The sequence below is a fragment of the Ruditapes philippinarum genome, unplaced genomic scaffold, assembly GCF_026571515.1.
Source record: "Ruditapes philippinarum isolate M1 unplaced genomic scaffold, ASM2657151v2 ctg1495_1_1_1_1, whole genome shotgun sequence".
In the NCBI taxonomy this organism is placed as follows: Eukaryota; Metazoa; Mollusca; class Bivalvia; order Venerida; family Veneridae; genus Ruditapes; species Ruditapes philippinarum.
The window spans coordinates 91129-102441 of record NW_026862737.1 but is presented as its reverse complement, the minus strand read 5'-3'; the positions used below and the strand labels follow the sequence as shown (position 1 = coordinate 102441).

Sequence of the window (11313 nt, the reverse complement as noted above, 5' to 3'; positions counted from 1 at the left end):
ACCAAAGTCTCATCCATCCAAATATTACCCATAAATGTTATGCAAACTATCACTTTTAACATGATTTAGTAGAAATAACTTCATTTATCATCGCCAGTATTGTCCAACTATCTATATTGCACAACACTTAATTTAGTGAAGAATAAATGCTGAAAATGAGCTGTTGTTATGTCTTTAGTAATGGTTCAAAATTAGAATTTTATATGTACAAAATGCCAATTTTATGTCATGTATCATTTAGGCTGCTTTAAAAAATATTTCACCTTTGAAATTGAATGCCATCACATCTTGTTAAACCTATTTATGTTTTCTTCTCGTCGTAATGATAACAATACTCTTTTCTATCATTTCGGCTTTACATCCAGTCATCTAAAATGGAATTAAAAAGAGATTAAAAAAAAACATTGTCTGGTCTTAAAAAAATAATACTATTCATCAAATAAATTTTACCCAAAAGTGGAGAAATTTCTTCAGAGAAATGCATAAATGTGGGTGCAATATAGAGCAAAATGTATGTTCAACGTCAAACACAGCTTTCATGATCACAGACTCAATCAAACCATGCCTGTAATTTTCAGTAAATTTGCTGTTTTTAATGCTTCCGAGGGATCACTTATTTTACATCACAACAACAGCAGATGTGAAGTGCTGTGTGGCAGCCGTAAAAAGTTACCCCGTACTTCACTTCAGTGTTGTTATATTTTTCTGGTCTTTCGGGATCATTGAATCCAGCACTTTTAAGTGTTGAGAATTTAGTACCGCTCAATCCGGTGCTAGGGGGCATGAGGGATGTTGCACTTTTTCATTATCCGTCATATACAGACTCAATCAAACCGGCTCTGCAATTTTCATGTAAATTTGCTTTTTAATGCATCTGAGGGATCACTTTTTACCAGATATTTAAATTACATCTGTAACTGTTATTGACGAGAGAAACAGAATTAAATAAAAGGAGGCATTTCGCCTGTGGTCACATGGTTGTAGGTATGACAGGGCTTACAGTTTTGGCTTATCAAAAAAAGCACCCGAACTATTTATCAATCACTTCATATAAATGAGTTATCTGTTCGTTTAGGCCAATACTTTCAATATGATTCACAGACCATATTATGCTGTAGTTTTCATAAATATAGGACGGACAGCATATATATTGAAAGGAAAGCAAACAGATAGACAAACCCTATTAAAGATAGGCAGATGTTAACAGTATCTCAGAATCAAGTTTTACAACTATCAAATTTTATTTTTTGGTAAAGACAAAAAACAGACGGACAGAAAGGCAGATAGACATGTTTTTAAACAGAAAGACAGACGGTGTAGATGGGCATACAGATATCCATATTAGCACAAACATCTCTGATTCATTACGTTTGTATTGAAACTATCTTATCTCATGTGTTTGTAAAATTGTACAACAAATTTAACACTCAAAATGGGGATCTATTACCACTGGCAAAGCAACAGTTAACTCTGAATATAGCTCCTCATCAATATTTGTAGCACAATTTAGTTAAACAAGAGACACAGATAGCCTCTGGTTAAACCATGGAGCTCAACAGCAATTTGAACTGCTTACTGTGACTGTAAAATAAGTTTTCTCCCTTTTTTGGAATCACAATTTTGAAATTACATAATCATTGTAAATTCTGTATCTGTTTTTGACTCCCCTGACAACTCATATATCACTAGTATGTAAAAAAGATAATATACTCGTATCACGCTCAGTATTACCTTTCAATTCTTATCTTCCAAATGTTATTAAAATGAAAACATAGTAGCTATCATACACAATGACATTTTCATACCAAAAACTAATGATCTGTTAATAAATATCATGCATTTATGTTTCTAAAATTAATAACAATTTATTCTAGATTTCGTGCATTGTTTACCCAAACACGCTTCCGTAGTTACATTTTGAAGCTACCAAGGATAAACTTAAATTTGTTTATTTTTCCTACTTCATAAACATCTTATTATTAAAACGAATGTTAATACATTGGCTAATGATTATTTATATGTCATGAAAATTTAAAAAAAACTTTACTGTTTTAAACGACAAACGCTGATTTATATACACGCGAAAACCCATTACAATTCATTCATTGTATTTGATATTTGGGCATGTACGAGGCTAAAAGTTGTAAAAACAAGTAAATATAATATGAAAATTTATACATACTTTGCACAACAGCTTCAAATCCAACTCCAAGTAGTAAATGTGTTAATTTTGATATATTTAAATCGCGCGGCCTCATAACTTTTGTTTACCTCGACACCGGTTACAGTATAAAACTCTATGTATGGTGTACATGCAGAGCCATATAAAAACTCGAAACAAATGCAAAATTTGAATTGCTTTTTTTACTGGTTTGCCATGGTTAGATTTTTTTAGGGTTTTTACCTGTTTTATATGATGTATATAACAAACTAAAAATGTAAAAAAAGCTTGTGTTGCAATTTGTTTGACGTTAAATTTTACTTTAATTAATAATCAGACTACATGTAGCTTTGTTATTCATGGATGGACTTAGAAATAAATATTCATAAATATGCTGCTTATTAAGATGACATGTAGTAAACAAAATTTAGTTATGCAGCCTAAAGGTCAAGTTCATACTTCAATGTCATAATTCATGACATGATAGTGCATGATAGTGCATTGATAGTCATGTCCAGTCAAAATCTTTGTCATTCAAATGAATGCCCAGTAAGTGTCATCAACATCATCAAAAGTAAATGCTACTTGGAACGGTACTTTGTCTAGTTCATTGTTAAAAACATTTTCATCAAAATTTTTGTAACTCCTAAAAGGTATTCTCTTTTTAGATACGGTATTAACCTGTTCTTTCAGAGTTGTAAATATCATACTATGGCAGTCACTTATGCTGCTACTGATAACTGATGAAAATTTACATAGCAAAGAGGACGAGTTTGTTAAAATTACATCAATAAGGGGGTTGGGTTGTCTATATTCTTAAAACATGTTGGTTTGTCAATTAGATTTACCAAGTTGAAACTATCCATGATGTTTGTAAGGAGTTTACTTTTGGTAGGATTTAGCATATCATAGTTTAAGTCCCCAGTTATAATTACATGGTCAAATTTAATGAATAATTTGTCTAATGTTTCAGATAGCCTTGATTCAAAAAGATGGTCAGACATTGAAGGTGGTCTATATATAAAAATAATTCCCCATTTTCTTTTTAACAAATTCAATTCAAAACATAAATTTTCCAGACCTTGATTTTCTAAATCTGTACGGCGTTTAATAGGTAAATCAGCCCGTATTAGTGTCAGCAAGCCTCCTGTTGCACCAATTATTGTCAAATACTTTGGTTTGAGAATTTGACATATTGAAAAAAGTGCGTTTGATATGATGATTTGATTGAACAAGAAATGAAAGAAATATTATCACAATCATAAATATATAATATTAATACGCTTGTAATATGAGAAAACACCGCAGTTTAGATTGCTTGTTGGGGTTTATGACCGCAACCCAAAACTCGACGACATCGATTCATACATTAATTCGTTTTTGTGTGAAAAATGGCGGAAAGGTTCAAACAGGTAATTGACAATTACTGAGATATCAGTCGAGGTGTGCTAGAAATATGATAAAATATCATTAACGTATTATCAAAAACAATTCTTCTTTGAAATTTAATAATGTGTAAGGTATTCCTGTATCGGATTCTAAAAAACATCTATGGCTCTAACTTGAACAATTTCGGATATAAAAGTTTTCGGATGATTACTTTGGTAATGCTTTACTTAGTGAATATAATTTTTATTACAACATAAATTTATGATAAAATTAATGATTTTTTTTATTTTATTTAGAAAACTGTTCAGCAATTACTTCAGCTGTATTTCAAAGATGATAAAACTAAAAGTAAGTCTTTGTTTTATATGTTGCCATTGTTGGAGCAAATTCATTAATTTAGCCTATGTAGGACTACTGTTAAAGCGTTTATTTAAGATCTCTTTTCAAAATTCAACTTGGCATGTATTTTGACTCAATTATGCCCCATAATGAACATAATAAAATTTTATGCCAGTTCTGTATACATCGACAGGCGCGTAGCTAGCCTATAAAGAATGTGGATTCAAAATAATCTAGGGGGATCAGGGGGCATGCCCCCCCCCTGAAAATTTTGAAATAAATGGTGCAATTTGGTGCATTTTGGGGCCTCCGGAGAGCTTTCTTGACCAACGAAAATCCATTTATTTTAGCATAAAAATGGAGATGAATAGCTTTACTTTCGTTTATTTCAACTAGTCTACATTTCACAGCAAGTCTAACTTGCGGCCTTTGCTGGCCGCAAACTCGTTAATGATAATATCAATATCTATTTCCATGTGTCTGTAGGCGTGCAACATGGCTAGTCCAGACATCCGTTCTGTGAGCATCGTTGATCTCATGTAGTTTCATAAAAATTCCATGTATCAATATAACTAATGATCTACCAAGAAGGAACTATTTCAAAAATGCAGAGTAATACGACAAATGCACCAGAATTTTTCACATTTGCATCATGAATTCACTGATTCAGGTTGGTTAGTTCAAAATGTTGTCAGTCTTGCTAGAATCGGTTCACAGACATGGTCAAACATGTCATTACTCAACAAACGGACCGAAACAAATAAAATTATAAACACTAGGCATACATAGTAACATTTTAGTTATAATTACCTCTTTTCTATCGCTGATTCTGCTGATGACTTCTTTAAGAACTCGATGTAAACATTTGTTTACATTTCGAAAATACGGCGCGTGCAAACTTCCGACTTTGAAGAGCTGCAAAGGCCGACAACTTTTCAAAAAAATACTACGGTATGGTGTACGATTTAGGCTATATGATTTATAAAGTATTCAGTGTGGTAATTATCAGATCTTAGAAGCGAACGCGGCTGAATTTCAAACCACATTTTTTTTACTAAAAAATTTTTTTTTGTAAAATAATGTGGATTCAGCTGCGTACTCGCGTATAGGCAGCTACGCGCCTGATCGATGTAGCCCTTTGTGAACTTTGGAAGAATTGGTGCAACACCAACATTACAGTTCTTAGGCATCCATTTGAAACTTGATATAAGTCATCAGGATCATAATTGGAAGTCACTATCCAAGGCCCATACTTCTTGGCATGCATTTAGATTTTTATGATATGTGGCCCTTTGTGAACTTACAAAAATTTTTGGTCAATATCCGAGTCTCATAAATTTTACATGAATCAGGTACGTATATTAACATACGTACCTGCATGAATGCACTTTTCAATGAAATCTTCATTTTTGTTAATCTCTTGTTTTGCTATCAAGCATTGAGAACGGACCATTGATAGAGCATTCCTTAACTACTGTTATGTTTTTTTCCAAAATGATAAAACTTAGACAAATTTTGTAATGCTGTATTGACATAAAATTTCATAATGCTGTATTGATCATACATACATGTATACAATAATACACTATATATATATATTGTTATTTAGTAAGAAAATGAAAACAATGTGACATCAAATCATTTGATAAAAATATGTACATTGTATTATATCCTCTTTTTTCAGTGACTGCAGAAAGTTTAGCATTGATGACTGAAGTAGCTACCATATTTGTGGCTGGTTAGTGTGTTGTATGTTACTTTGCAATTTTAATCACACAGTAAAGGCTAGCCAATACATTAATTTAACTGACATGATTTACCACTACTGTACCCAATAGAGCTGTCAGATGATGATTTTGAGAACAACTTTTTAAATAGGAAGAACATGCATGGGTACCTTTCTGTCTAGTACTAGTCTCAATTTAGTCTTATGTGGACACATACAAATGTAGATACAACCACAAGACTACTGTAAAAAAGAAAAAGAAAAGTGATTACTGAGATGATGAAGGGTAAATGCTTATGCTGATGAATCCCTCAGCTAAACTGTTGATTACCAGGCTTATTTTTTGGCATTTTTTTCTTCCTTTCAGGTGGCTTGCAAGAGTCAAACTTACATGTATTTGTCTGTAATTTGAATCAATCTTTAAAAACTGATTTGATATATCAGCAATCTGTCTCTTTCATTGTTAATAATCAATAATCAGTAGAACCTTTAATTTTATCTGAATTGTTTCTTCATTTGTTGTAAAGACATGTTATTACATTGCTGCATCAAGTCAGTATGAAACTATGTAAATAAATTTTATTAGCATGCCATGATATTATCATTATTTTATATATTTTCATATATTTATATTACTTTAGAGGCTGTTGGAAGAACCATCAGAGAGGCAAAGGTAAATTTTTTTATGCCACCGCAGCATTTTATATAGTAAAAACTTTAAAAAGATTTCTTCTAGCAATTGACAAATGCTAGAGGTTAGATATTTTGCATGAAACATGGTGTAGTGAAGCTCTAGCAAGATTGTTCAAATTATAGCCCTGGGGTCAAAATTGCCCCCGCCCCGGGGGTCATTGATTTTCAATATATACATATAGTAAAAAAAATCAAAAAATCTTACTGTCTGAAGGTACAAGGCTTAGTGTTGTATTAAATGCGGTGGCATAGCATTTTTCTCAAATGCAATTTTGTTTGTGTGTGTTACAGAGAGATGAAAATAATGAAAATATTATATACATGTAAGGATAGTTACTGTGAAAGCTATTGTGAAAATAACTCTTTTGAAACTTATTGTATCTGGGATTAAATTGTGTGTTTCAGTTTACTGTTATTATTTATTAGTTCAGTTAAACTGGATGGTTTCAGTAAAGACACTAAATTGTACATGCGTGTATAACTGAATGTGTATTTAATTTATCTCAAGTGATTTATTATATTAGAAAATAGGTAAAATGATCTTTATATATGGATCCTGATCAGACTGCGCGGATGCGCAGGCTGTTCTGAGTCCATGCTGGTCGCAAACCCATTATGTTGGTTTTGTCATGACACGGCTCAAATGAGTTAAAATATATTGCAGCTGGATGTTGAAGAATTTACACTACAGTTTACAAAAAAAGTAACAATAATGGTTTCATGATATGTATGATAATATTTGAACAAGAGGGCCATGATGGCCCTGAGGTCGCTCACCTGTATATAGGCCCCCAACCCCCCCCCCAACGTTGCAGGGCCAATTTAACCTAAGGGCTTTTATTTGCACAAACTTGGTAGACACCCATAAGAAGATGTTTCATGCTAAACATCTAAGCTCTAGCTCATTGGGCTTTTTAAAAGAAGATTTTTTTAAGTTTTTACTATACACATATAGTTAAAAACAATGACACCCCTGGGGCCGGGCCAGTTTTGACCCCAGGGCTTTTATTTGAACAAACTTTGTAGACACTTACTAGAAGATGTTTCATGCTTAATATCTAAACTCTAGCTATTTGGGTTTTTTCAAAGAAGATTTTAAGTTTTTGCTATACACATATAAGGAAAATCAATGACCCCCGGGGCGGTGCCAATTTTGACCCCAGGGCTTTTATTTGAACAAACTTGGTAGACACCTATTAGAACATGTTTGATGCTAAATATCTTAGCCATAGCTCTTTGAGTTCTTTAAAAGAAGATTTTTTAAGTTTTTACTATATGCATATAGGGAAAATCAATGACCCCCCGGGGCGGGGCCAATTTTGACCCCAGGGCTTTTATTTGAACAAACTTGGTAGACACTTATTAGAACATGTTTCATGCTAAATATCTTAGCTCTAACTCTTTTGGTTCTTTAAAAGAAGATTTTTTAAGTTTTTACTATATGCATATAGGGAAAATCAATGACCCCCTGGGGCGGGGCCAATTTTGACCCCAGGGCTTTTATTTGAACAAACTTGGTAGACACCTATTAGAACATGTTTGATGCTCAATATCTTAGCCATAGCTCTTTGAGTTCTTTAAAAGAGAATTTTTTAAGTTTTTACTATATGCATATAGGGAAAATCAATGACCCCCTTGGGCGGGGCCAATTTTGACCCCAGGGCTTTTATTTGAACAAACTTGGTAGACACCCATTAGAACATGTTTCATGCTAAATATCTTAGCTCTAGCTCTTTGGGTTCTTTAAAAGAAGATTTTTAAGTTTTTACTATATGCATATAGGGAAAATCAATGACCCCCCGGGGCGGGGCCAATTTTGACCCCAGGGCTTTTATTTGAACAAACTTGGTAGACACCTATTAGAACATGTTTCATGCTAAATATCTTAGCTCTAGCTCTTTGGGTTCTTTAAAAGAAGATTTTTTAAGTTTTTACTATATGCATATAGGGAAAATCAATGACCCCCCCGGGGCGGGGCCAATTTTGACCCCAGGGCTTTTATTTGAACAAACTTGGTAGACACTCACTAGAAGATGTTTCATGCCAAATATCTAAGCTCTAGCTCTTATGGTTCTTTAAAAGAAGATATTTTAAGTTTTTTCTTTTGGTTGCCATGGCAACCAGAGTTCTGCATGGAATTAAATTCTTTGAACAATTTTTAAAGGTGACCACCAAAGGAACATTCCTGTGAAGTTTGGATGAAATTGGCTTAGTGGTTTATGAGGAGATGTCATTTAAAGTAAAAGTTTACGGACGGACGGACGACGGACGGACGACGGACGGACGGACGCCGGACGAAAAGCGATCACAAAAGCTCACCCTGTCACTTTGTGACAGGTGAGCTAATAAAAATGATTAGACAGAAAATGAAACAACAAGACAAGTGTTATGAATAAAAAATTTATGATAATCCTTTCAAGAATATCTGAAGTAGCTGCACTTTTTTGATAATCAGAAGTTAGTTTTTCTTCAACATGGAGATACTATTCACCAATGGGAAGAATATTATCACGGTGCATTCATTACTTAGAAACTTTTGAAGTACATTTCTATATTTTGAAGAGTTTTATTTGTTTCTTTCCTTTTCAGAAAGATGGTGATGTTGAACTGAGTTTGGAACAATTTGAAAAAATTCTTCCACAATTGGTATGTTTTAAATTGAATACTTGTATAGTGTATAAAGCTATATCTGTATATTTCTGCTGCCTGCAGTTTACAAATTTTTTGTTTGATTTTTGTGTCGCCTTGAAAAAGGCAACATACAGGGGTCACTTTTGTCGGCGTTGTCCGCGTCCCCTTAAGCTTGTCCGGAGCATAAGTCAGTCATTATAAGTCGGATTGACTTCAAACTTGGTATGCATGCTTCTGATAATGACCCAAAGTGCAGTGCACAAGAACCGGTACTGTACACTTCTTCATTTTTGAGTTATTGCCCTTTGTTAATTTTCATACTTTATTTTTGTACGGGCCATTTCTCCTAAAGTATAAAAGCTATGGACTTGAAACTTCATAGGGTGATAGATGTTATTAAGAAGAAGTACAGTGCACAAGAACTGGTACTCTGCATTTCTCATTTTTTGAGTTATTGCTCTTTGTTAATTTTCATACTTTATTTTTGTCCAGGCCATTTCTCCTAAAGTATAAAAGCTATGGACTTGAAACTTCATAGGATTATAAATCTAATTAAGAAGAAGTGCAGTGCATATGAACCGGTACTCTGCATTTCTTAATTTTTAAGTTATTGCCCTTTGTTAATTTTCATACTTTATTTTTGTCCAGGCCATTTCTCCTAAAGTATAAAAGCTATGGACATGAAACTTCATAGGATGATAGATCTTATTAAGAAGAAGTCCTGTGCTCAAGAACTGGTACTCTGCATTTCTTAATTTTTTGAGTTATTGCCTTTTGTTAATTTTCATACATTATTTTTGTCCAGGCCATTTCTCCTAAAGTATAAAAGCTATGGTCTTTAAACTTCATAGGATGATAGATCTCATTAAGAAAAATGCAGTGTACAGGAAACGGTACCTGCACTTCTTTATTTTCTTTATTTTTGTCCTGGCCATAAATTCTCCTAAACTATATTGTTCACAAGGCGACACATCCAACTTGCGGAGTTCTAGTTGAAAACAAATAATACCAGAATGTCTGTGTGAAAGGAATAAGTTGGTATTTTTCCTTTAGAGTGATTGGCACATACACAAAATCATCGCAAAACTTTTACAAACCTACTTAAAAGGTGATGTTGTAATTGTGTTGTCTTGTCTTTTTATCTGTTTGTACAGATTCCTATCTTAGAACTGGTTGGTCCGATTGTTATGAATCTTGGACAAGAATTTATATATGAAATAGGTAGTGAGGCTAACCAAATTACACCAATATCCAATTTTTAATTATTTGCTCATGTTCCTTTGTTACATCTTTTGTTGTCAATGTCTGTCTAAACCCAGAAAATAGACTTACCATAATCATAGTTAAATATTTTACTTTGTTAGATTATTAGAGTTATATATAAGCAATTACTTTTAGATTGTTGCAAATTTCCATGATTGTAGATTTGAAATTGGTCTTATTTAATGTTTTAATTCTTTTTCAGTTACTTGACCTTTGAACATAAACAAGGAAAAGAATAATGTTATATGATAAACAGCTGCCGTTGTTCAGATGATTCTTGTTCTTGAGATTCTTTGCTGAAAAGCAATATTCCAGCAAAGGAAGGATATAATAATAATTATTTAAATGCACAAAGTTTAAACTGAAATTAGGAAATTTAGTTTTTCCAAGGCACTATTCTTCTAGTTATAAATACAAAATATGTGTTTGGATCTACAGAATTTCTTTTTAAGTTACATTAATCTGAAATGAAGAATGTATATCAAAATCCCCTTGATCATAATCCCCTTGGTTGAAAAATGACATAGTGATCGAAATCCCCTCAACAGAAATGACCGGGTGTTCATAATCCCCTTGATGGATAGTCAAAATCCCCTTGGCAAAAATGATGGGGTGGTCAAAATCCCCTCAATTTGTGAAAAACAACCCCCTTTACTCAATATTCTTTTTCCTTTGATCTTTTGTCACTCCAGCTAAACTATTGTGTTACATAAAGAAATGTTGCAAACAGCAGTTACATTGAGTAGAGGAAAGAGTATGGAGTATACTTTAGCAATATAATACAGGTTATTTTTAAATACTCCAATGTTGTCATTTTCATGTTAATATAAAATATAAAACCAGACATAATATTTCACTCTTATTTATTTTCTGACAGCACATTTTACATATGTTAGCACATTCACAGAATTTACATAGCACCGACATTATTTTATTCTGATAATCTGTCCCAGAGCACCCAAGAAGTCTTCAAGGGATTTAATGCCACTTGCGTACTGTGAGCACAAAACTTTCAGTCTCTGCTGGTGAGCTTTAGTGGCCTTCTTCACTCGTTTCTGTAGAAGTTCACCACGATTACATCTCAGAATTTCAGCTGCCACCATTTTTGCAT

The 11313-nt window shown here is 33.1% G+C and overlaps 1 protein-coding gene across 1 annotated transcript; it reads left to right on the top strand.

The window, feature by feature from the left end:
• The first annotated feature begins 3504 nt into the window (after positions 1 to 3504).
• Positions 3505 to 10672, top strand: LOC132720041 (centromere protein X-like). The gene is made up of 6 exons (XM_060704027.1): positions 3505 to 3573; positions 3847 to 3898; positions 5574 to 5627; positions 6257 to 6288; positions 8898 to 8954; positions 10405 to 10672. Exons 1-6 carry the CDS (start codon positions 3553 to 3555, stop codon positions 10417 to 10419), a joined length of 231 nt encoding a protein of 76 aa, XP_060560010.1. The 5' UTR covers positions 3505 to 3552; the 3' UTR covers positions 10420 to 10672.
• The last annotated feature ends 641 nt before the right edge of the window (positions 10673 to 11313 follow it).